The sequence below is a fragment of the Scophthalmus maximus genome, chromosome 10 (assembly GCF_022379125.1).
Source record: "Scophthalmus maximus strain ysfricsl-2021 chromosome 10, ASM2237912v1, whole genome shotgun sequence".
Lineage (NCBI taxonomy): Eukaryota > Metazoa > Chordata > Actinopteri > Pleuronectiformes > Scophthalmidae > Scophthalmus > Scophthalmus maximus.
The window spans coordinates 24,888,225-24,914,527 of NC_061524.1; the positions used below are offsets into that span (position 1 = coordinate 24,888,225).

Genomic DNA, 26,303 nt, shown 5'->3' on the forward strand with positions numbered 1-26,303 from the left:
TTTCAGTGTGAGAGTGGTCACTATTTTTGTCTGCTGCTGAGGTTATTGCTGTTGGCAGCATAAATGTTGGTGCCATCATCAACGTGGCACGGCTGGCCAGATACAAATTATCCTGTTAAAGGTCAGAAAATAGTCAGTCATTATCTTCTCGGCAAGGGCTATAGAAGATAATGGAGCACCCACCAGGGCAAACTTAGGCTTCTGCATTATACAGACTAAGTAGTAGTCTTTAATGTTGTGTAAAGAATGGTATTATCATTATTAAACAATGGTTTGACAAATATAGTATATATAGTATATATTTACATGCAGGATATGCATTGCCCCACCAATGCATTTCATTTAAGATAGGGTAAATGTATCAACCCAGTTAAAAATATTTTTTTGGTGGAAGAATAGAATTTATCAACAATTAGATGTGTATAAGTTTTTAAATATACATCATTGCAAGTATTCAGTGCAGTTGTTTGTTGAAGTTCGTATATAAAGATATTTTCTCACAAGTGAATCTAAACTTTTCAAGGAAATAAACATAACGTAAGCATATTCTAATTAAAACTGACAGGAGATTATGCTTTATACTCATCTTGACAGCAATATATCACTACTAAATTTCTATGTTGTGGAGAATATAACTATAATTTGATCATTTTACACAATTAATCTTTTGGCCTAGAAAATACCATAAATTTACCAGGTCAAATAGAGTAGAATAGAACTGACGTACTGTCAATGAAGAAATACTCTCTAGCGATTCATTTAATTGTTGATTTATGCAGCGCTCAATTACTTAACTAATTCTTTTAATTTTAGTCTAATATTACATTTCTAGTTGCACCATTTTGATGTTTTTAAAGTTTCCATATCAGTTTACCGCGTTTATTCTTCTGCTGCCATGTCTCACTGAAAAAACTGCTTCCAGAAATGAGCGTATCTCAGGGTACTCTGTTAAAAATGTACACCACACACACACGATTCGGAGAATTAATCACACACACTGACAAAGACTATGCTGCAGGGCATGTGCTTCATTAATTCTCTTGGATTATTAATAATCATTTTTCATTATCTCTTTATCAGAACTAGAGCTCGTTCAGGCCGCTGGTTTTCCCCTCTTACACGCCATAGGAATAATGGCTTCTCTTTCTCAGATTGTGCTGAAGGGCAAACTGTTTTTTACTATACAGCTTTACAGTTTTCAACATCCATGAAGTCTAAATTTCCATATGTAGGTCTGTAGGTCATGCGGAACACAGGGGTCACATAGCACGTGGTGGGTTTATTTCTTCAGGCCAGGGTTCTGCTGGGTTATGTATGGTAACAACAATGAGGCAGGCCAGACGGATGCGGGCTAAATGGAGGTGTTTGCTTGTTTGTTCCTCTCGCCAACTGCTCGTGTGATGTATGCGGCATTTTTTCAGCACCATATGGTCTTTTCTGCTGCACGGGGCAGTTTTTTTCCACCCACAGTCTCGTATAAGCCACAAGTTTTATACTGACACCATAATGATTTATTATGTCCCTGTGTGGAGCTAAGATCCTGTCATAAAGAGACTGATGTTGGTGTATAGTCTTTATCTGGCTGCATACAGTAAATTATCAACTGTTCCGGATGTCTCGTTGAATGGCGTACATTTTCTTCTCCTAGTGACATTTTCCAGTTTTTATTCAACATTTTATGTTGGATGCCTTTAATCATATTCTAATTGCAGAATTCAGATTAATGAAAGCACATGACCCACTTTAGTCACATGGAATGTCTTTCCACTTTTGATACGTATTACCTTGATATTGTTATATTATACAATATGATATATTTTTTGTATGTTCTCTGTCCTTATTTGTCTTCAATTATCCTTGCAGTGTTTGGAAGATGGGGCCCTCTTGGCTGGTATACACACTAGAGCCCAACTGATATGGCTTTTTGGGGGCTGATGCCGATACCGATACATTGGCCGATATATATATATTTTTAAATCTGTCAATGATTCCTAAGATGTCGTTATCAAACCTCTATGGCAAAGACATGTAATTGAGGCCTGCTATTTTAGTTTAACCATGAACTTTATTATGAATAACTATAAATTGAGAATACAAATACAACGAAATACATAGAGCTTATAAAAAATGTTTATTTGACATAAAATGTTAAAATAAATACACATTAAAAGGCTAAAATCAGTTGGCTGATAATATCGGTCAGGCTCTTAAAATATCAGGCTCTAATACACACTGCCACACTACATTCAGCCTCAGGTCTCTGAACAAGCCTTTCACGATGGCAGACTCAACCCAGTGTTGATTTCAGGTTTGATTGGCTTGACAAAGAAGACGTTTAGACAAGGTTCTGTCTAATACTAAGTCAAAGTCCCCTCAACAGAATATATATACAGGTATATATATTAATATATGTATATATAGTATATAATATATTTTGAGTCTTTTGCTCTTTGCTGGCTATTTTTCACTCAAGAGGACCTAAAGTAGGTCAACTTGATTCAAATGTCAAATGGAATCAAACATTTACAGACTGATAACTCACCAATAACTTTAATAAATATACTGTATTATATAACTGATATCAACCAAAACTTTTGTGACTGTCACCCCTGTAGATATATATTTGCTGGTGTACATTTACATGCACAGTAAGTAACATGCAAGTGTGACATTGGCATCGCACATGCATGCAGAATTAGTTTCTAGGATAATACTGTAGTTCTGGGAAAAAATGCTCACAGGTGATGAAGAAAGAGTATCAACGTATAGCTCATACATACGTATGATTCAGCTCGTCTGGTATATTGTTATTTGCATCATAGAAAAACTACAGTCACTCCTTTGTTCCTGTACTGACAACTTTAATGTCTGTAAATCCACAGAAGAATCAACCATTGGGGATGAAAAAGCCTTTGTCTGTTTGTCCGTTTGTCTGTCCAGAGGTTTATCGATCGTCTCACCCTGAACCTGTTTCCTGGTTTGTTCTTTACACCCCTCAGGGTCTGTAGGCTCCCCTGTTCCCAAAGCATCTCGAGGGTTTCAAGACCATTCGCCCTCCGGTGTCTATTTCTTATTGACTTTGATTTGAAAGTCCTACAGTAACTGACCTTTCAGCAGCATTTCCAAGGGAATGGACTGCTGCTTTTCTATTCGTCCTTCGATGTGCTTTCCTTTTATTATCCCTCCAATGTGCTGTCTAGCACCAGATACCCCCTTTGTTTTTCTCTTTTTGCAAAGCTACAATATTGATCACAGTATTAATGTCAGAACCTGACATTAATAGCATTAATCTTAAGAGTTATGTTTCTTTCATTCCGGCAACATCTTTGCTACTGAGCCATCTTTACTCCTTTCTTTGTCTGTTGAGCCATAGAGGGCTATTACTCCTCAAGCTACTGTAACCACTGAGACTTTGCCGATGTTGCAAAGTGCATCATCTAGTGTCTACCAGAGCATTTCGCTTGGGAAACACCAACCAGACATGAACATTCAAAACAGTGAATGCCTAGAAGCGTTTCAGTTTAATGACTATTGTGCGTTATCAATCAGTGAGAAGCAAAATATGATATTTGGCAATGTCATTTTTGTTTTTCCCATAAAATTACTGCACATAGGGAGTTCCAAACATGTTTTGTTTTTTTACATTATGGCTCCATTTTGACATTGCAGGCAGACAACCACACCCTTACAAGCGAAGTTTGGCTCTCATAATAAGATCATGCAGTAATATGCATGACGGGAGTACGAGTTGTCTCTCTGTCCGTCTGCCCGTCTGTCTTCTTCTCTCATCTACCGTCTTTCTCACACTTGTTTGCATAGCATGTGGGTAGACGTGTGTGTAGAGGCAACACACTGCAGCTGTCAGTGTGTGTGATGTGGTGTGAGTCAGCGATCAGGCCTGTGATGGTGCTGCGAAGGTCTGGGAGGTTAGCGGGAAAGAGCAGATGAGTAGCGCTGATGGTTGCCCAGCTGTTGCATCATCCCGGGACACTCTCTGGAGCCAGATGCTACGTGGAGAGCAGCAGCCATGTGATGCGGCGAAGAAACATTTCAAGTGACAGTAACTCACTAATGAAATTCCCTGCACCCTTTGAGCCTAGTCGTGATTGGCTGGTTCAGAGTGGCGGGAAGGGTTTTAAATTGTCGCAAAGACAGAAGACTGCTTGTATAACATGTTGCCAGAGAACGGATACATGGTTGTTCTAGCAATTATCAACAGCTGATCTCATCATCAAGCTCTGCTTTATGATCATTACCCTGCTTATTCTAACCTGTTTAATCATAGCGATACTCAAACTCATTGTTTTTAATGGTTAGGGTGATTTTTCCTCATCACATTTCCGTGATTCCGATCCTTTGAGCTGATTCAATTAAATTCGACTTTATTTGTATGGCACCAAATCGCAACTAAAACATCATCTTAAGGCTCGTCACAGAGTGAGGTCGAGTTCTGACAATATTACAGAGAAACCCAACAGGTCCCACAATGAGCAGCACTTGGTGACTGTGGAGAAAAAAAACAACTCCCTTTTGACAGGAAGAAATCTGTAACAGAACCAGACCCAGTTGGGCGCAGAACATCTGCCTTGACCGGTTGGGGTGAGAGGAGAAAATTGGGAAGAGAATAGAGACAGAGAGAGAGAGACAGAGAGAGAGTAACTGTTGTTTTAATCTGTCAGACTGATTCTTATAATGACAGTAATGGTACTGGATCTTATAGATGAAATGGTGTTGTTAATGATGATGATGCTCTGGAGTCGGAAATACCTACACTAGAGGAGAGCGAAAAACACAGAGTTAGTGATGTGAATGCATGGGGGGCAGAGAGCTCGTGCCAATTCAAACGAAGCTACACACTTGCCGTGCATTCAAAGATGAGTGTCCTCCACGGGATGTGCTGTGCATGCTTCCTGTCCTTTCCATCTCCTCTGTACAAAGAATCCACAGTCATCTTGGAATAATCTTGGCCTTTCACTCCTTAATTATGTGTGTGTGTGTGTGTGTGTGTGTGTGTGTCTGTGTGTGTGAGTGCGTGGAAGATATTGTAAGTGTAGGTCTGGGGGTTGGGGAATTCCTGCCAAAACCATGAGGTCACTATTCCTCTTTATTAGTCTTGCTGCAGAATGCTGCTGACGGGGTAGAATAGAGATGCAAGAGGAGAGGGAACCAGGACTGTTAACAGTTTGTTTTTCCTGTCGGCCACCAAACACTGATATTACCAGCTATCAAAAGCAAACATTTTTGCACAGTTTTTTGTAGTGTTAATTGCTGAATGTCTGTATGACAAAAACAAAAAAAACACACCAAAAAAATCGACAACCAAATGTAAAATCTTGATGCTTTTGTATCCTCACATTTTTTATATTTTGTGACATTACATACACCACACACAATTAACTGAAGTAATTGATTTTAATTAGGTAATGACAGTAATGGTTAGTTCCAAACCTATTTTCTTTAAAATATAGGATGGAAATAAACAGGTGATGTTTTCAGATTCTGACCCACACTTGATGGCTAGACATTTGAGAAAAATATGTTTTTTTGTAATTTGGGTGAACTCGCTGTTTAATGTTAGGTCTGTAATGAGCATGTGTAAAGCAGGCAGTGTTTCCTTCTCTGCTGTCTCCCTTGTCAGACCAACCACTGCATTCCTCCAGCTGTGTCCTCTCTTTCATGTGTGATAGTGAGAAGGTTTTTTTAATGGGACCACAGAGGCTGGTATGCATCGAATTCAGGCTCCTCAACCACATTTTCATTAACCTCGCAGTCTGCAGTGAGTTTGCAGTGGTTACTGAGACAGCAAGCTCTCGGATGGTTCAGTTACAGTTACATTGTTCTGCTTTCTCTGATAGTGTACGTATGTGTTCTTGTGTAGCATTCAAACACAATATTGGTTGTATATTCATAATGTCTGACTGCAAATATAAATAACGACAAAGCAGAAGATGAACATACTTGTTGAAGTGACAGGCAGAGATGGATTGGAAAAGAAACTCAGTCTCCGTGTTTCATACGACGCCCCGCAGAGCGTTGAGCGAAGACCAAATTCTTCATCATCTGAGGGGAAATTTCAGGGCAAAAATGGCAAGATGTTTTAAAGAAATCTGTGACTGCATGACGCAACAGATTCACTGTATGTTTCAACTGTCTAAATTCTTCATGAAGCATTTCACACATCATGTACAAACAGTCACATTCCCTGCAGGATCGTGCAAGGGACGGTCAGATTTGATTAAAATTTACCCAGGGGATTATTGATTTGGAATACGAAGTACTAGTAGAGTTCTAGTGAGCGAAAGCTTAACTCAATAATCTGTAATTCCCTCTCTGATGGGCTTTTCTTGGCACTTTCTGCGCACCACGTAGCTCCTGTTAATTTAGTGTCACTTGAAATTGCCATGAAAGCTTCTCTTTGAAACCCATGTTTAATTTTGAAATGAATAACTAGGAGGAGCATTAAAACTGTCATCAATCCCAGCATTCACAAGACCAACCATTAAACCAAACTATTAACAAGTCAGCTGGACAGCCATCTTACGGATAACATGCTGTTTGTTCGGCTGAAAGTTGTTCTTCTGGGGCTGGGCAGTTAGAGAGTCAGAGGGGCTGGCTTTGACCTCCTTTCCAGCTCATCTGAGGGAGAGAGAGGGAAGAGGGAGGCGGGAGGGAACACAAACGGCCCACATTCCTACATCACTTCCTCCTCCAACATCTGGCAATGATCAGGGCAGGCACAGAAAGAGAGAGGACGAATCTTACTGGCTGGCTCAGCGTTCATTTCCAGACGCAGACAATGAGGCATCACATTGCAAGACTGCCCACTCAAGCTCATCCCCCTTCAAAATGAATTACGATGGAGTGTATTGATTCAATGTGTCTCCACCAACGTTTTACACTTTGCCTTTGAGCCTTTTGTCAAACTTCATCTTGTCATATGTTATTTCATACATCACTGGTCAGTATATCATGATATTTATTTGCCTGTGATGGGGGATAAATGTAACAGAAAAACTCACTAAAAGCTCATTTCATCTCGTTTCTCAGGATGGCCTAGCTGTGTCTGTGCTGTCAGTGGTCTATCAACGGTGAGCTACCTGGACCAGAGGTGTGTAGTAAACAACAAACAACTTACTAGCTGTCCTCTGTCTTAATGATGAAGTAATAACATTTGCAAATATTCAAATTTCCACCTAGCCCATCATGAGTCAAGGCATGTTTCTCTCAAAAAGTATTTTTATTTAAATGACTTTCAGAACTATTTCAAAATTACTCAAATATTTCAGAATTTTTCTTGACATGATTTTGATCTACTAAGATTACTTTTGACAATAAAAGTCAGGATCATTCAGCAGATAATTGTCAGTAGGCGTATGGCTGTCACTGTACTGCACTGGATGTTCACAGTATGATATGTGGACAGATCGGCCACAATTTCGGCAAATACATTTTTTTTACAACACGTAAATGGTCATCATATGTAAATATTTTAAGCTGTGATGTCTAAAACAACTCTATGACTGCTCTGTTTATTTTATCACATATAAAGGGAGTCATCGACTTGTTTGATTTTTTTCCCAGTAGGTGTGTACCAGAGGCAGCAGCAGGGCGCAGAGATGAGTGTGACCTCCTGGTTCCTGGTGAGCAGCGGGGGCACTCGCCACCGACTGCCCCGGGAGATGATCTTTGTCGGACGGGATGACTGTGAGCTCATGCTACAGGTGAGAGCACGTTACAAACCAGTAACCAGTACAAACCACTGTGCTCAATAAAGCACGACGGGAACAAAATATGTTTGTGGGATTTCACTTAAACTCATTTGCGAACTTGCTCTCTTTCTCTTATCATTCAAAGAAAAATTGACAGTTCCATTGTTTCCTGAGTCTTAGTGAGCTAAAAAGGTTTTAAGATAATATAATAACTGATAACACACATAGCCTGACTTTCATTTAGATACCTCTTAGTTACCTTAATACTCTGCTGACCTCACACTGATCTGATAACTGTTTACTGAGTCTGACCGACGACACTGCAAATGAGCCCTCATACCCTTCGCTTGCAGGAACAGAGCATTTTTATATGTCAGCGTGTGTCTGTGTGTGTTTGCGCGTCAGTGTGTGTGTACTGAAACGGTGTTGTTGCAGCTGCAGTACATCCAGAGAGCAGGGGCATGCTCATGTGTACCTCTGGTCACTGCACTATTAATAGAAAGTAGGGCAGCTAGCTCTTGAGTTGGATCTTATCTGGTTGAGTCAGTTGTAGTGAGTACAGGGTGCATCTACAGCTGCAGCACATTACACGTTGACAGAAGTTATTACTGGTACCCGTGTCTGTCTGACGGTCTGACAGTAAGGAAAACATGCAGGGCTCCCCTCATTGATATTCAGCCACTGTGTTGGTGGAACTTAGCCTCACTGTTCATATTGTCTTTCCATATCATCACATTCAATTAGATTATTTTCTTGGTTTTCTGCTTTATGTACAGCCCTTTTAACTTTTTAAAACTCTTATTTGTATTGTTTACTATAGTTCAAATAAATGATGCTCCACAGTTTAGCGCCACTGGTGGTATTGCTCCTAACAGTATCAGAGATGTGTAGAAATCAAATCCAGTAATGGAATACACATCGATGAGCTCCATGTACATGTTGCCCAAATGATGTACATTTTTCGGGGCCTCGTGTTGGCATGTGCATATTAACATATTTCAAACATATGTGTCAAATACGTACAAAACAGTCGGTTTTCCACAATATTATTTTTGTTAGGGAGTCTACGTTTGCCAATTAATTTTATCAATCGAATGTTGTGATGTAGCTATATTTTAAGAAGTATTTTAATGTTATTGATCATACAGTCTAAATGGAGATTAACACAAATCTGAAACAATAACAACTTCTTCCCACTTTGCCACAAGGACATTGTGTCACTTAAATAAGAATCCACACGATGAAAAGTACTTGCTGATTGGTAGCTTTTCATTATTTCACACAACTTTTTGAGAACCTGGAGGACTTCTCACGTGGTTGTGAGACCTGAACCACGAAGCGAGGTTACCCGCTTATCAGGGTAAGTTCAGGATTGACTTTGTGATGTCACGTCGGGGGTAACTTCCCGGTTAACCCGTTCTGCAAAAGGTGGCTAGGTTTAAACGCGAGGCATGTTGCCATGGTAATTCACGGTGGATCACAAAAATTTGGAAATTTGGACATTCGGCTTTTGTGCTGCATTATTGTGTTTTGGACTTTTTGTTCTTCTTACTTGCCTTTGGCATCTTTGATCCGTGTTTGCAAAGAGCAACACAGAGGTGGCACATTTTATAGGAGGATAAAAAAAGTGATGCAGAATGAAGATTTGGGTAAAGTAGCCTGGAACTGGTGCATTAAAGAATCACGAGAGTCATTTCTAGCAGCTGAGAATAGATGTTTTCTTTTTGTTTCGCTCATTTAAACCCATAGAGTTTTGGGTCTTTGTGTGAGATATGTAGTAAATATTTCACACTACAGCATCATACTCGTACAGTCGAATTGCTTTAGTGAGTAATGCGCTAAATAAATAGGTAAATATGCTCCATGGGCTTGTGCTGAAGAACACGCCCCCTTTTATGCACGCGCTCATGCACACCCACATTCTCCTGTTAACTTAACACAGAATCATCATCATCGTAACCACCGTAGAACCGTATATCTCCGGCAACCAGGGTTTGTCAACCCCGACTTCCTTTGTTAACCCTGAGTTAAATCAGAGTAGGTTAAACTCTCTTCATAGTACAGGCCCATGGTCTCATTTCTTCTTGTGTTAAGACTGTTTTGTTCACAACGTTAAGAACGAACTGTTGATCTCAACTGAAAAATATCACTTTTTTTATGAAAGTTAAAGACCACAGTACTCTGTCTCAAGTTGACCATGTTAATCTTCAAGTTTGTTGTTAAACACAGTTTTTATTAGCATATAATGTGGGGGGGGGTATAGTGATCATCATTATGTCTGGCCATCCGTCCGTCTGTAGTCATTTTGTTTCTAGAGCAGAATTTGGATTTGTTTTTATGATGATTCACATCATAAAAAGTTAGTTTCCCAGCTGAACTCAATCCTCTCACAGTCTTGTTCTTTCATGAGGAGACTTCAAGAGAGCAGTAATAAGGACCATATACGGAAGCATGTAGAGGTGTAAAAATACCTGTTTTTATTTTTCTAATATGTCTCTGAGGGTATACTTCTGTATTCCTGCATGTGAATGTGTGTGTGTGTGTGTGTGTGTGTGTGTGTGTTTTTGTATTTGTATTTCTATCCTTGTATTGCCTTTTGAAGGATAGAGAGATAAGGTAAATCTTCCAGATAAAGGACATTTCTTCGGCTGTGTTATGTATGTGTGTGTTTGTATAACTCTTGAGTAGTTGCTTACAGTCGTCCTCCATGTGACTGCTCTAATGCGCCAAGGCCTCATCACATGGAAAGATGGGCTTCTCGTGTCATGTGCCGTCAAACAAAAAAATACTCACAAAATATCAATGAATGTATGACACAGTGTTACATGAGTAGGCTGAGTGAGGTGTTTTGTAAATGTTTTGCTGTCATCTTACCAAATTTACCTGCAGCTTGTTTTTTTCCATCTATCTCACACACTTACTTGGCTTGACAGTTGTAGTATTTACAAACTAACTGGAACAAATTCATCTTTTTTCATTTATTGGAAAGGGGAAGGGTCGTAGTGAATACAGGAACACAGTCGGCATGATGTCAGTCTGAATCATATTTTTTTTCCCCTCTGGTTAGCAATGAACTGGATTAAAAAAGTAATTGATAAAAAAAATATGACAAAACAGCCAACATTATGCATTGCAGTTACTGCACAGAGTTAAAACCAAAGCTCGGCGTGGAATACTGCGTTTGCTGTCGAAGCATTGATGTTCCGAAATGAAACGTTAAAAAAAGCACAATATCTCTGACACAACCTGTACCAGGTGTGTGGCCGGCAGAGCAGCCCGCCTCCCCAGGCGTTTCAGCACCGGGCAGTGGCAAACCGAAGCAATGAGGAGTCAGAAATTCTAATAAGATTTAACACTGCTTATAAGAAGAGCCACCACTTACAAAATTTAGGTCCCAAATCATTCTCATGAAAAAGCATTATTCCTGTTTCCAGTCATTTACGTAATAATTACCAATGTGTATGTGAACTGTTTACAAATGGTACAATAGGTGAATTATTATGGAAGCGAATCTGTCTCACCAGACCTTGAAATTTAAAAGGCACTGAATTTCTACAACTGAAATTTTTGCATTGAAATTATCTATGTGGATTTTTTTCCGCTGAATTTAACCCTTCACATTTGAAGCACAACATTTTTCTTTTACACTAAAATTCTGTATCTGAATTTTTTCATACACAGCCTCCTCCCAGTCAGAGTAAGGTACACAATGAGCTAGGGCATAAGTTTCATCTAAACGACCCGAATTGGAGGAATAACATGGGTCTCTATGAGCTGCCGGCAGTGAGACGAGTGCGCAGGCACCGTCTACAAACGGCAACTACAACAATGCCGAAAAGACTACAAAGAAATAAAACCAATAGGCTCACTGCTATGCACTGTAGTGTTCCAAAATCACGTTGTTGTCTGATTAAGAGGAGACCACTCATGTGTTATTGATTTTGGCAACACTGCAGAGCATAGCAGTGAGCCTATTGATAGTTTTTGCTGTCTTTTTGGTGTTATTGCCGTTTGTAGACGGTCCCTGCTCACTGGTCTCACCTCCCTTGGCTTTAGTATAGAGTTATCTCGACACTGCAGCATTATTTTCAGGGGAAGTGTCATGAGGACGGAATATGAGATTCAGCTCTCAGTGTCAGCACTGATTGACCGCAGTACATTAAAACCTGACTGGATCTCAATGCACAATATATTGCTTGGTTTCAATCATTTAATTTCCACTCTAATGCTGTGCACTTCCTGTGTGAGACAAACACTTCGACACTGTTAATGAATTTGTTAGATGTGTCTTCTTTATATATTCACAAATGTATCAGATGTAACCACTGCATTTAGTTAATATTAGAGAAAATGGAAGCTAAAGAAGAAAAAGGGTTGTTGACTGTGATATTTCTCATTTCCTCAACACCTTTGATTCACTAATTATACAGTTAAGATAGGATCTACCAACACAATGCCAACAACAAACGAAGAATTGCAGGACAAGTTTCTTGTTGTGATGATATCTGAATGGCGCTCTTACAGACATTTGGAGACCTCAGAGAATGTCTCAACCTGTGACATGTAAAGGGATTTTTACACTACGGCAGATTCCACAATCCATGTTTGCAATTATCCTTAAAACAGCTGTGTGTGTGTATGGCTGTGCATGAATGTGAAGGTGTCAGTGTGATGCGAGCAGTGTCTGAGACATTGAGATACCTGCTGATAAGCTTTGAGTTGATATCTTATCGTACATATCATGCATAGTAACATTGAGACTTACCGTCAAGGTTACATTCTTAACATTGGATGCTCAGACCTTCGCAAAGGTTCAACAGTGCAGAGTTTGCTCCAGTCACACAGCCCTCTAATGGTTTGTGCAAGAAACAGTTGTTATTATGCAGTTTAGAGTTTGGCTCAATTTTGATGCAGCCTTGATGCAGCACAGGTGTCGACCAAAGCCATGTGAAGGAAATAGAGCAGCAAAGAGGGTAAAACTAATACTTTCCTCTGCATGTTAAGCAATCAATGCCATCTGGCCTTAGTGATCTCAACGTCAGATCTCAATTATCACATTAAGTCAACAACCGTAACCACAATTTTTTTGCATATTGTGTTTTTTTTTTTAAAGTCCCGCAGTGTGGATAAACAGCATGCAGTCATTAACTACGAGGCTGGGACGGATGAACACAAGGTGAAGGACCTGGGCAGCCTGAATGGGGTGAGTACACAAACAGAAATGTACTAGACAGGTAGAGGATAAAAAGTCAAAATGAAGAAACTAGAACGACACTCAGAGTGCATAACTCCGCCAAGGCCCAACAGTCTCCTTAAATTCAATCAAGCTCCACCAAACTGCAGACACTCATAAATATCGGTCCGCTATAAAATGCCTGCTTTTTTATTCATTCCCTGAAATCAGTGAAAATGAACACTGTATTTCACAATTTTGAAAAAAGTGAAAGGAAAATTCCAGGTTTGCCCCTTTGTTCGGATCTCCAGATCCACGCCAACATTTAATGGGTCCGTCTTGGCCCACAAACAACACAGGTGAAAACATATCCTCCTTTGCGGTGGTGAAAAAAAAGGGGGGGGTCACCTTATGGACGAAGGTTGGGGGGGAGATAAGAGAATGAGTTTAACCTGGAGGGGGGAAAAGGGAGGTTGGAGGGAGATGGATTGAGAATGCAAAGATGGAGAGAAATCAAGAGATACAGAGGGAAAAAAACAAAGAGATTCAAGGTTAAAGTAGATGAAGATGAGGTTGGTTGTGAAGGGTTAGAGGTCAACTTTATTTGTCAGTCAATGAGACTAGGAACTAATCAATCTCTGTGTCATTGAAGATTCATATCAGGGCCGAGATCAATTTGAATCTAACCCTTATTATGCAAATCACTATTAAAGGACACAGTCTGTGATTTAAAACACCATACACCTTCCCTGCTGTAGCTCCCCAGTTGATGTTAGTAGAGAGATGAACACGAGACAACAACTAAATCCAGATGAAGTAAAGACAATGGTTGTTGAAAAATGTGGGGTGGATATTGTTTTTGTTTTTTCTAGACAATGATTCCTTCTTGCATGTGGAGAAACACTCAGTATGATCTGTTTAAAACCAAAATATGGCAAATCACTAACTGAAAATGAAGTTGATTAAGAAGGTTAGGGTAGAGACATACCCAAACCCACACTATACACAATAAAAACAAATACAAGAATTTAGGTTTATAATTTCACATTGTAGTTTAGTAAAACCTGGTTACGATATCCACTTGGCATTAGTCATGTCCACCAGATTGGACACATGCAGAATACCCCCACTTCCTCTCCAGCTGTCAGACAGGAAGCCTGAGTCAGAGCCACTTCCTGCTGTGTCATTAACCATCCAGTTTCTCCAGTTGGAGGAAATTTTCACCTGCTGAGTCAGTGAATATTAAAGGAGACATAATGCTCATAGCCGGGTTCATAATTTTTATTCGGGTTGTTACTTGAAAAGGTTTACTTGTTCTAATGGTCAGTTAGCATATGAGTTTCCTCAGACTGTCCGGTCCTTCAGCTCCTCTTTCCAGCAGCTGTCTGAAACACTTGATTTTAGCTCCTGTCTCTTTAAGGCCCCCCTCCCGATAAAGCCCAGTCGGCTCTGATCTGTTGTGATTGATCAAAGGCTTCCGGAATGTAATAATTTTTCAAGCAAATGAGTTCCAGCTTCTCAAAGTGAGGATTTGTTGTGTTGCTTTTTGATAAATATGAGTAAATTTGATATTCTATGGGCTTTGTCACCCTGGGCTCTGGGCATTCATTTTTAGTATTGTTAACTATTTTCTTAGTGAAAGATTTACTTAGAAAATAATTGTCAGATTAACCTTTAATGAATATTGCTTAGCTGCAACCCTAATATGTCCACCTGGAAGGACAGACACAACTGAGACCAGTTTAATCAGTTGCCTTCTTGTGGTGTTATCATCCTTAATGTTTTCTTTTTTACTTTGAATCTTCGTAGAAATAACAATTGTAACTGGTAATGCTAGTGTCCATTTTTCATTTGATTTCAATGACACTCTTGGTTTTTTGTCTTGGCATTGCCATTGCAGACCTTTGTAAATGATGTCCGTATCCAGGAGCAAATGTACATTACCCTGAAGTTGGAGGACAAGCTGAGGTTTGGATATGATATCCTTTTACTTTTCTGATCTTCTTATCTCTTCAGCACTCACACATCCACCAGTGAGTTCATCATTCCAAAAACATACCAATACAATTGGCAATATCATTTTTGAATTCTTAACCAAGATGCCAATTGTGCAGTTAACAGCTTGCAGTAGCAAATTATTTAAATTATGTTGTTCATCTGTGTGTGTAAAGTGTGTGTATCTATCGTAACTGTGCTTTTGTGGCAAGTATTTCCCTAACCTGTCTCACATACCAACCTGTTCACGGTGGTGAGAGGAGAGCTCACTGTGCCTGAGGAGGCTCTAAAGGCAAGAACACACACACACACACACACACACACACACACACACACGCACACACTGAGCTCAAAACATTTTTTGACTTTCTCATCTCCCTCTAGCATGAAAAGTTCACGAGCGGACTCCAGCTCAGCAAGAAGTTATCCAATGGTGAAACCACTACCAGTACAACCACAAGCAAGTCTCCCACGAAGACCCCAACCAAAACCCAGAAGTCCCCCAGTGGTGGCGCCGCAAGGACAGGGGAGAGCAGAGCAACAGTTGGGGTCACGTCCTCCAAAGAGCCACCAGCTAAACCTGTGGACAGTCACAAAGCAGAGGAGAGGATAGGAGGTAAGAGACAGAGCCAAGGGGAAATGTGAACCAGCCGCAGAAATTCTATGACCTTATTTTAGTGTTTGTTGTGCAATGTGAGTAACTTTAATATAATGTGAATGAATGGATTCATTTTATCTATTGTTTATATTCTTTCCTTTAAAATTTGCTTGTTTATTGATAATTTCTCCTTTCACTTTAGAATAAACAGACGGCACAGAAAATGCTAACAATTAATAATGGCTTTATTCCTCTATATTTCAGGGGGTATTCAATTAAAATTCAAGGAGGTCTAGCTAGAGAAATTTTCCTCAAGCAAAGATCCGGAACATCATAATGTCTAACTTGTCTAAGCATTATGATTCAGTGCCAGGTTGAAGTAAGCTATTAATTTTGACATCTAGCTTAATAATCAATAACTGACTGTCAAATCAAATCAAGAAAAAAGGCCTACAATTCTATAACATTTCAACAATGTTTATTGTCAGTTTTCATATTGAACTGGAGGAATTAAAGATAACAAGTACTCTAATAATTGTCTCTTCTCACTTCAGGTAAAATAAGGACTGTATTTAATAGTAAAATACAAAACACATAGCTTTGAAAATCTTAACAGTCTCAGAACACCAAACATGGTTGGAGTAAACAGAACACAGAAATAACTATTCTTTCACACTTTTTATGAAATCATCTGTAAGTTTCCTCGGCCCCCTTAAAAATCCACACCAGTGTAGTGACGATTAGCGCTCCACCATTAAAATAGAAAAGGACCGTCCACATTTAATAATTCTCAATGATCTATCATTTGTGGGTCCGGGTCCAGATAGGATGGCGTCTGGGTCCGGACCTGGGCTGCAGTCTGTCTATTAGTGACCCCTGCTCTATATATACCTGTGTTTTAATATAACATATAACCTAACCTCTTTATATTTCATACAATATACTAATAATCTCTAAATACTAAAATGTCACAATTTCTAGAACAGAGCGAGTATTGGCTTCTCTGTTCTACAATTCATACACTGTAGGTGGAGACATTTCATGGTCTGTATTTGTGCAACACTCAAAAATGCAAGGTCAAATGTATACACTGTATTATCAAGCTGTTTTTAATTTTGGGGTGGATTTCCTCTCTAAGAAAACACATTTTCCGACCCAATACTTTTGAAATGTGTGTAGGGATCTTTTATCCAGCCAGTAGGGGGTGAACAAGGTCGCGACGTAAAGGGGTTTAACCATTACACCAACTGTCACTCTTTGATATCATGAATGTGGTTTAGGTCTGTGGGTGTCCCTAATAATTTACATCGCTGACCAAGCTAGGGTGCTAGCAGGGGTACTGGTTAATCTCCAGATGTTGAAACAAGGCCACATGGAGCTTGTGTTATTGCACAGATTAAGCAGTAACAGGGTCAGAGTGCCTGCATAATGCAAACCCATATGCCAGCACTACTTGTCTTGAAATAGAGTGCAATTCAAAGGCACACAAATACATTTGCACACCAAAAAACAAGCAAATGTAGACGTAGGGTGTTGTAAGTCACCCCATCTGCTGAACATGTTATTAGTGACAACCGCTCTGTGGTTCTGAGGATGTAATTCTGCAGCTTTATTACTCTACTATCATGCCTCAACCAGATATTATACCTCATGGAGAACATACATCCAGTAGCTTTTATATAGAATGCCCCTACTTAATGCACACAATTTCACATGGAGAACCTGTAATCATCTGGACACACTGTGATTAAACTTACACAGTTCAGGAGAAGGGGTACTTAAAATAAATAAGGTGAAGGAAAGAGCAGAGAGAAGTTAACACTGGATGAGTCGTCCTCTGGCACAGTGGGCTAAGAGACACTTTACCAGTTCAAATCCGGCGGAAGACCTTTGTTGCGTTTCATTTCCCTCTTTCTTAACTATGTTTCCTGACACTGTCCAATTTTGCCACAGGATGCTTGTTACACCCACCAAAATAATAACAGCCCACAAACGTAATAAACCACAAACGTTATACAAATCTGCATCTTGTGGTGTAAAAATCCCACAAACGTTAAACGGAATTCACATGCAGACATATTTTATTGAAATGGTTCATAGATTTTTTTCGTAATCTTTTATTCTCTCTAAAAATGTAAGGTTAATTGTCAGCAAAAAAGTTTAGCATGTGGAGGTGATATGATGGGGTTTAATTACATCAACACTTGATAGGTCTAAACAGTTCAGAACCTTTACAAGAACGTCAACAGAAGTGATGCGGGGGTCAGGGGTCTTTAGGACCTGAACCCACCCTACCTCAACTTGAACTGAATGTTCCTAAGAGAGTGAGAAAAGAGACTTTTCAGATGAACCATGCAGCAGAGAAATCCTTATTACAAGAGGTATTTAGCTTCGATGCAAAAAAATAAATAAATGAGTAAATCTATTTATACAAGTTATTTACGTGGCTCCAAACAGTTCTGTGAATGATTAAGCTGTGTACGTGTTTGACACAGAGAGGGAATGTATTACAATTTTGAAAGATTTTCACTTTCCCACACACAAAACAAATCCTATATTTGTTTGTAATAGGCAACTGCTATTACGTTTGTGGTTTATTACGTTTGTGGGCTGTTATTACCTTGGCAGGTTTTTTCGATGCTTGTCCCATGTCAACTTGAACTCTAATGAGGACAGCGGCACACGGAAAGTCCCTCTTTCATTTAAAGCATGTGTGTCGGGGGGGGGGGGGGGGGAGGGGGGGGGGGGGGGGGGGGGGGGGCACGTGTGTGTTCCCATCTTGCTGGCTAAAGTTCTGAAAATAGGTCAGTGGTGCAAGTCCCGACTAGAGGAGAGGGCGAAAACACTCATACACAAAGAACAGCTGCCTTCACTTTGTGGCACCATGATATAATGTACAGGTCACGTCAAGAGCACCACAGTATGTTCAGTACGTAATAGACGTGAAAGGCCACGGGCAAGGCTACAATGAAATGTGTACACTCTACAAGGCTCTGTTGAACTGTGTCTGCATGTGTGCATCTGTCTCAGGGGATGTCACAGCGCTGCCTCGTGGGACCCCTCTGTACGGCCAGCCATCTTGGTGGGGGGATGGGGATGCAGATGATGAAAACTCCTTCAAACAGGACACAAAGTCATCCACCAAAAAGCATGACGGCTCCATTTCAGGTAGATTCTACTCCAATTTTAAACTTCTAACTGCCACCACACACCTCATCACTATAATTCAAACATGCAGTGGAGAACATGAAGTGGATATTAACATACTTCCATAACATAAAACTGTAAACTATGCCTCCATGTTTGTTACGTTTTAAAGGCCCTAAATCTGAGTAAAGGTTGTGAGAATGCTTTTACAGGACGCTGCACAATAACAAGAAAGTTAATTGTTGTGGAGTTAAATGTTGTAGAAAGAACAACAAGGGACACAATACATTGAAGTCATACATAAATGGATGTAATATTGTAGCCATGTTCCCTGTAGTTATGTGGACAGTTGCAGAATACAGTATGTTTTGTGTCAGCCAGACTGTTTGTTTGCATGTGTAACGTCCGAGTACACCCAAAGTACCCTGTATTTGTGTCTGTTCGCCAGCAATATGTGATTATGTGGTAACCATTGGACTGAGGGGGAGGGGGGTCCCGTTAACTGGTGGTGAATAGGCAGAGTAACAAGATTAGAGGCTACACCAATAGTAAAACAGCTCAGTGATGCAAAATCAGTGTTTGCCGGGCTGGTTTAGTGTGGACCAGTGTATTGAGAAGGAGTGGGGGAGGTTAATCAAACACTGGAGCAGACTCAAGCGTCATCAAATCTCTCACCACATCTGGGTGGATACGCTGGCAGCGTCTTCACCAGCTTAAAAAGGGAGACTTTGTGTAGCAGCTCTATAAACAGTCTGCTAGATACTCTTTCTATCTGTTGTATGCCAATTTTTTAGATTTTAGCAAAGCATCTTTTTTCTCTTAGCGTGAGATTAGAAAACTTAAATCTGTGGCAGGGTGGAAACGCAAAAAGTGATCAAAAAATCTGACGGATGGGATTGGCTACTTCAACCGTGGAAGTGGGTGAGTGAAAGGCATTTTGCCCTGACTGAGAGCAGAACCGATGTCGTGATGTTGGATTTGTTTTGTGAAGTAGCGTGCTCCAGGGAGCGTTACGCTGTGTATGACCATGCAGGTTACATGTACCTCAGCAAATAGTGTGAGCATGCCCTGCAAGTGTGAGCAATGCCCTCAAGCTGATTTACAGATGGGTTACGCCATTGCAAACACTCCTACACTGACCGTTCAAACAGACCAATCTATCACTCTACACTGCAGTAGGGCTGCAACTAACGATTATTTTCATCATCTATTGTCAGTTTTTTTTCGATTAATCGATTAGGTGTTTGGTCCATAAAATGTCATAAAAAAGTGAAAAATGTCGCTTGTGTTTCTCAAAACCCCAACATGATGTTTTCTTTTGTCCAGACACCAATGATATTTAGTTTACTGTCATAGACGGGCAAAAAAACAGGAAATATTCACATTCAAGAAGCTGAAATCATAACATTTTGGAAAAAAACCCTACTTGAACCGATTAATCCATTATCAAAGTAGTTGCTGATTAATTTAGTAGTCGATTACTAATCGATTAACTGTTGCCGCTCTACACTGCAGCGATCATTAGTTAACCGCTCTTCATCTCTCCAGTAAGTATTGCTCTCCATTCCATATACTCTGGCTAATGGAGCTGGGAAATGGGCTTTCAGTTTGAATCAACTTGTATTACTCTGACATTTACACACCACTTGCCTTATTACCTGTGACAATTTCAAAATGTTAACACATTTTGGCTCTCAAGTAAGTTACGATTTGAAATGAAAGAGAATGTTTTATGTTTTGACACTTAAATTTAAGTCAGTCACACATGTCCCTTTATAGCAGGTACGCTTTGTAAATGTGTTCAATGTCCATATATTCCTTGGTGTCATTAATCTAATGCTGTGTCTTAGTTTTAATTTTTCTGTGTAGTCGACTCTTATGAAAAAACATGATTCTATTGAGTACACGTTTTCTATGTTTCTATGTCAGCATTAGTTTAAACTGTATGGTCTTTACACAAACATCTTTAAACGCCTTCGTGAATTCTAACAGAAATTCACGAGTGCTTCTCGGACCAGCCATGTGACTTATGGTGATATTAGTGGATGTTCTGATTTTTTTCAAACATTCACATGTTTAGTGAATTAATCATAGTTTCAAGGAACTGTCAAGGAAGGAGCAAATATGGTTAGCTGTGGCACTGTGGTTTTGTCTTTATGGTCATATTTACACTCAACCCTTTACAAGGGTTTCTGAAGAAGAAAAATGGATAGTAGTGTGAACAAAGTAGATTTTTTGTCAGCCTTGTTAGTATGGTATTTCTTTCTCAGTTAAGTTGTTGCATCTTATGCGTCATTCAACATATTTAATCTATCACATATGAGCACTTCTTTTAAATCCATGGTATAAATCCTCCCAAACGTGCAGAGCAGCTTATGCTGCCACCCGCCGATCCCCAAAAAAAGTTGGGGACTTAAGTTTAGTTGATAACACTTTAATATCGAGATTCTGTTTCTAGGAAGATCCTACTCTAGCTGATGAATCCTTAAGTCATTCATATTTTATAAGTATTGCTCACATTAGTGTCTATGTTTCTTGTTAGTCTATGTTTCTTGTTTCTCATTGCCAATCGCCATATGCTCCTACATTTGCTCCCCAACATGAAGCAGATGGTCCCTCTAATTTCTGAACGTATCATTTATCATATTCATATTCCACAGAGGCTCTGCTGGTTATATGAACGGATGAAAAAATAAGTGCTCATATTAAAAGTGCACCAGAGGACATGAGGACATAACATTGTCCTGACTAACTATGTCTGTATGAAGGGGGTGAAAAAGACAGACAGTGACAGAACATATATGTGCATGTCTTCATGGCATTTGTAATTTAAAGGGCTGCCTCCTCCCCTAATAAGAGGCAAATGGAGAGACGCACTGCTAAAGAGCATTTCCAAAGAGGCGTCACCAACAGACGCAGACCAAAATGCCTCCGGGCGCATTTGGATAGACCAGCAACCAGTGAGAGCAACGAATCATGCGACGTCTGTTGAGCGACGCAAACATGTCAACAGACTAGAGCAGAGAGGAGATGATGTGATGATGATAGATAGATAGATCTTTATTGTCATTGTATTAGGACAACGAAACACAGTTGAGCAGCTCACAAGATTGACAACAATGATAATTCCACAATGTCTGTGAACTAGCGTTGTCGTTATTTGTGGGACAAATGTAAAAATATCTGTTAATTTTAGTCAAATGCTCGTTCATCAGGCGCAGCATTGTTGTTTACAAAAGTCGCTTCTCTCCGTGTCACGGTGTAAACCCCGCCCATTATCAGAATATTGGTTGTGATTGGACAGGCACGTTTTCTGCCAGAGGAAATCACTTCCCAACGCAGGGGATCCAGACCCAGTCTGACAGAGCAAATGAAATGAGCTAACCAGAATTCCTCTGGGTCCCAAGCTAAGAAATAACACAAGTTCAAGGCTACTTCTCTAAACTTTTCAAAAGGAGCACTCACAAACATTAAAGTGTAAATGTTTTTCAAACTCAGACGCCAAAGAGGCCCGACGAGGGGAGAAGGCTAAAGAGGACTGTCTTCATGCCTCCACCGCTCACGATTCCAGTTACTTTGAGATCCCTACCAAGGAGGGTCACGTGGCCACTAACGGCATCCATGAGATTCCCACTAAGGACACAGAGGGCAGTAACGTTACAGGTGAAATATTTATTGAATTCATTCTGTGTTGTAAATAAAGGTGCCTATGTGTATGTTGGTTCTCTTTTAGATTTTAATGGGGATATAAAAGTATTGTGCCTATAACCAATTAAGACCATTGTTGTTTGTAATGATAGTACTTTAATTTGTGATATTAGTTTAGAAAGTATATTAATGTATTTGCTGTACTCATTTGAATGTCATTAAGTTGATTTGTTATAATAATGAGTTATTAATTTACAACACAAAACAGGACTTATGCCAAAAAGTCACATTTATACATCTATTTTTTAAGAGGGCTCCACTTCATCCTTGTATTCAGTAGTATTGACTTACACTGACTGACACAGTAACATAACTGCACTGTCTGCTCCACAGCTCAAGGTCACGCCTCCTTCACCATAGAGTTTGACAACACTTCTCCAGGGAAAGTCACCATTAAAGACCATGTGTCAAAGTTCACATCTGACCACCACAGATCTCGCACCAAGAAGAGTGGCGCAGGAAGTGGAAGTGGAGGAGGGAGGGACTTGAGCACACTTCAAGCGGCTATGATGGCATCAGAGAGCAAGGTGGCTGACTGGCTGGCCCAGAATGACCCCACTCTGGTGCGCAGCGAGTCAACAGAGGACGACAGCAAGAGCATCAAGAGCGACGTGCCCGTCCATCTCAAAAGACTGAAAGGTATTTTCTGTTACCACTTCTGTGTGTAGGGATTGTGTAAAGGTATTTTGCTGTACCCTTCTCTGGATCTGTACCTTTTCCTCGATCATTTAGTCCTTCTTTCCTTTCCCCTGCAGATTCTTTGTTAGGAACAGGGGTTGTTGGCAGTGGTTACCAAGCCAGGGGATTAGCAGCTAGCTGACAGAAACATTCAGACTCCTATCTATTCCTCTACTGCTCTGTCAACCAATGACAAAGGCTAAGCATGAGTAACATAGCACAGCCACCATTGAATTTCACTTTTTCACTATTTACAGACGTATGATCCAGTGAGGAGCACATAATTCATGGCAGTTGATACTTGACTACAAGCACTTTAGATGTGGCTTTTTAGATTTCTTTTCTTTTGTTCAGTGTGGACACCTCAATCTTCTCTGCTTACATTTGTGGGCTTGTTGCTATGTATCCTTGGGGTAAGGTTTGAAATTGCTGAGTTTAAATTGCTGACTTTTTTGTTCCCTTTACCTGCAAGGTATGAATGAATTTATTAAATGGAGGCCAATTTATGATGCTGTAGACATCTGTGGGGGAGGGACCAGAAGACAGGAGCTGATGAAAATGGAAGACTGTGATTTAGTAGTGGAAGGGAAGTGAATTCAGTCGATTAAGTACATGCATGGCAACTGACTCACCTAATGGATGATTATGTTGCTAACTGACCGGCTGACTTCAAGATGACCCTTTGTATTCAATCCCTGAAGCAGGCTGTGGTTGTGACATGGGTAACAGGACACAAAGAAGAATCACCACGAAAAGGAGGGAGGATGGTTCAAGGAGGAGAAGATGGAGGGAGGGATAGAGGACAGGTGGACATTTGGAAGGAAAGCTGTCTATTAGTCCAAGGAGGAGATGGGTGAGAGCAGGGAAATCAGGAGAACCTCACTGTGACACTGAGAGCAGCATTTGCAGCAGTATCACCAAGGTGATAGGACAAAGAAGGAGACAGAGAGAGAGAATTGTGTTGCCCGGATGGAAGGAAGTAGAGGAGGATTATTTTTTGGTAGATTGGTTGTTTGTTTTTATAGAAATGAATGCAATTGATGTCAATGACAGAGAGAATATAGAAATCAATTTACAAAGAGCCAAGACTAGCAGTGAAAATGTGTGTGTGTGTGTGTGTGTGTGTGTGTGCGCTCGTGCGTGCGTGTTATGTGTCTGTAGGAGCATGTGCGAGAGACCCGTTTCAGTTCTGACTGAAGCAAGTGCCGCTCACGTGTATCGATTTGTGTGGCAGAAAAATTCATGTCTGTTTGCTGCATGTGTGTGTTTGATACATGCTCAGCACTGATGTGCAGACAAGCAGAGCAGCATGTGTGAGAAGAGGCGTGTCGGATGTGCGTAGGGTGTGTCATAGAGGTACTCGGCAGAGAGGAGGCGGCTTCTTGGCCAAAGCTTTTGATTTGAAAACTTTGTCTTCTTACTGTACCGGGCGCTGTAGAGGATTCATTTTAATAGTGTCTATTATTTCTATCCCTGCTGGAATCTGAATGGGTGTATTGTTGCTACTTGCGTGCATTTTCCTTGCCAGTAAGATGTGGCTCTGATCATAACGAAGCTATAAATGTGTAATCTGGAAAGATTTTGAGAAGAATAATCTCTTAATTAATGATCTTGACAGGATTATTTCCTCCAGTGTGATTAGTGATGAGTACTTCATGCACAACTGATATCAATTTGCAGTAGCAGGGAAAGCTTAACAAAAACATGAGGGTTGAACTTTACATTCATATTATATTTTTCTTTATGTATGCGTATTGCTCTAATGTACAGTTTTTTTTCATCACAACATCTTTTGGGTTGCATGTCTCACTTGCCTCGTTGTTTGTGAGACTGTGTGTAGGCTACATGTCATATAAGTACATCCTTGTGTCAGCACTCAGAGGCCGGCTCCGCGGTGAGTCATGTTGGGGCGAGTGGGGCCGAGCGCTGGACTCTCACAGACACCTCTGTTCTCCACTGGCCTGGCCAACGGCGCCTTTGTCTGGGGCACACAGCATTAAGGACCTGCCTCGCTCTGCCTGTCTTATCTGCTGATCTGCTCAAGCTACTCTGACACAGTGCCGCTCTCCTTTCTCATTCCTCTTCAATGTCTTTAATGAAATGTAGGCTTTATCAAATTTCAAAAGATCAGTCAGAAAGGATAGAGGAGAGGTGAATGGTGCATTGTGACAAATGAGCTGCAGACTCAGAAATATGCCCTAGGCCGCAGAGACACTGTGATTCCCCAGTGTAGAAAGACTATTTAAAAGGGGAACTCCAGCGGTTGATATTGTTCAACAAAAAAAACTGGAGGACTTGTGAGAGTCAATCTCAAAGAATATTGGATTTAACAATTCCCATAATACATGTTTTCTTTCATTGGGCTTCTGTCTTTTAAACTCTATACACCCATTTGTAATGGAGACTTGTGACCAATTAAACGTTTTGAAGTCCAACAGAGCCAACCTATTGTTACAAAAATACACTTAGATTTATTTGTCAAAATTCCTCAATATTACAGTTCCCACAATGAGCCGCACTTGGCGTCTGTGGAGGAAAAAAAACTCCCTTTTAACAGGAAGAAGGCATCATCCAACTGTTTCTACAGGCTGATTTGTACTAAGTAACTACGACAAATGAACTGATCATCATGTGGAGACTCCCTATAAATACACAGTGCAAACTCCTATATTAGTGATAATAAAGTCATCTGTGATACACTGCCAATGTCACGCCTTGTCAGTTGCCTTTTCTCATTTTCCATTGTGCAACATATGTATAATAATTACCCATGACTTTCAGACATTATGCCGGTGAAAGTGTTGTAACGTGGCTCGTAGAGTCGTCAGAGTCACCAGTGTCCACACAGGTGTCGTGGTCACGAGAAGTGAAGTTGTTTTTCTGGGATGAGATGACAGGACATGCAGCATTGTAAGTGGGAGAAAGATGGTGTCTCAGGCCTCCTCTGTATTTTTACATAGATGGCTTTCTTCACTCCTCTTTCAAACCCAATGCAGCGAGGAATGTGCCAAGCTGTATATTGGAGGAACTAAATAACCACTATCAAATGCTCAACATGTGGGGGGCGACTTCCTCGGGGCAGGATTCAGCTGTCTTTTTTACACTTAAAGGACAAGGGACACTCCTTTGTAGATACTGATGTACATATTTTTTTTACCAGGAAGGGTCTGTGATACTCTACCTGGCTTGCTGTTTGGCTCCTGAACTGTTTAGCCGAATGTGTGTGATGGTGGCCATCTCCAGTGGCAGTGCACTATATCCTGAGTGTCCTGCAATTAAGAGTGCCCCCTTTCTC

The 26,303-nt window shown here is 40.4% G+C and overlaps 1 protein-coding gene and 1 long non-coding RNA gene across 9 annotated transcripts in view; one reads left to right on the forward strand and one right to left on the reverse strand.

The window, feature by feature from the left end:
* Positions 1 to 26,303, forward strand: part of cep170aa (centrosomal protein 170Aa) — a 40,689-nt gene that overhangs the window by 2,871 nt on the left and 11,515 nt on the right. For 7 of the 8 annotated variants that reach the window (XM_035606875.2, XM_035606869.2, XM_035606871.2 and 4 more), the window contains exons 2-10: positions 7,048 to 7,108; positions 7,585 to 7,721; positions 12,823 to 12,912; positions 14,783 to 14,861; positions 15,111 to 15,169; positions 15,262 to 15,493; positions 18,506 to 18,643; positions 22,121 to 22,285; positions 22,664 to 22,969. In XM_035606875.2, the coding sequence (XP_035462768.1) occupies positions 7,617 to 7,721; positions 12,823 to 12,912; positions 14,783 to 14,861; positions 15,111 to 15,169; positions 15,262 to 15,493; positions 18,506 to 18,643; positions 22,121 to 22,285; positions 22,664 to 22,969 (1,174 nt within the window). In that variant the 5' untranslated portion in view covers positions 7,048 to 7,108; positions 7,585 to 7,616. Of the gene's footprint in view, positions 1 to 7,047; positions 7,109 to 7,581; positions 7,722 to 12,822; positions 12,913 to 14,782; positions 14,862 to 15,110; positions 15,170 to 15,261; positions 15,494 to 18,505; positions 18,644 to 22,120; positions 22,286 to 22,663; positions 22,970 to 26,303 lie in introns of all 8 variants that reach the window. The other variant, XM_035606870.2, reaches the window with a different exon arrangement.
* LOC124850757 lies at positions 14,149 to 25,770 on the reverse strand. The gene is made up of 2 exons (XR_007031637.1): positions 23,474 to 25,770; positions 14,149 to 15,457 (listed from the first exon to the last, which is right to left on the reverse strand). It is a non-coding gene; the product is annotated as an uncharacterized LOC124850757 (long non-coding RNA).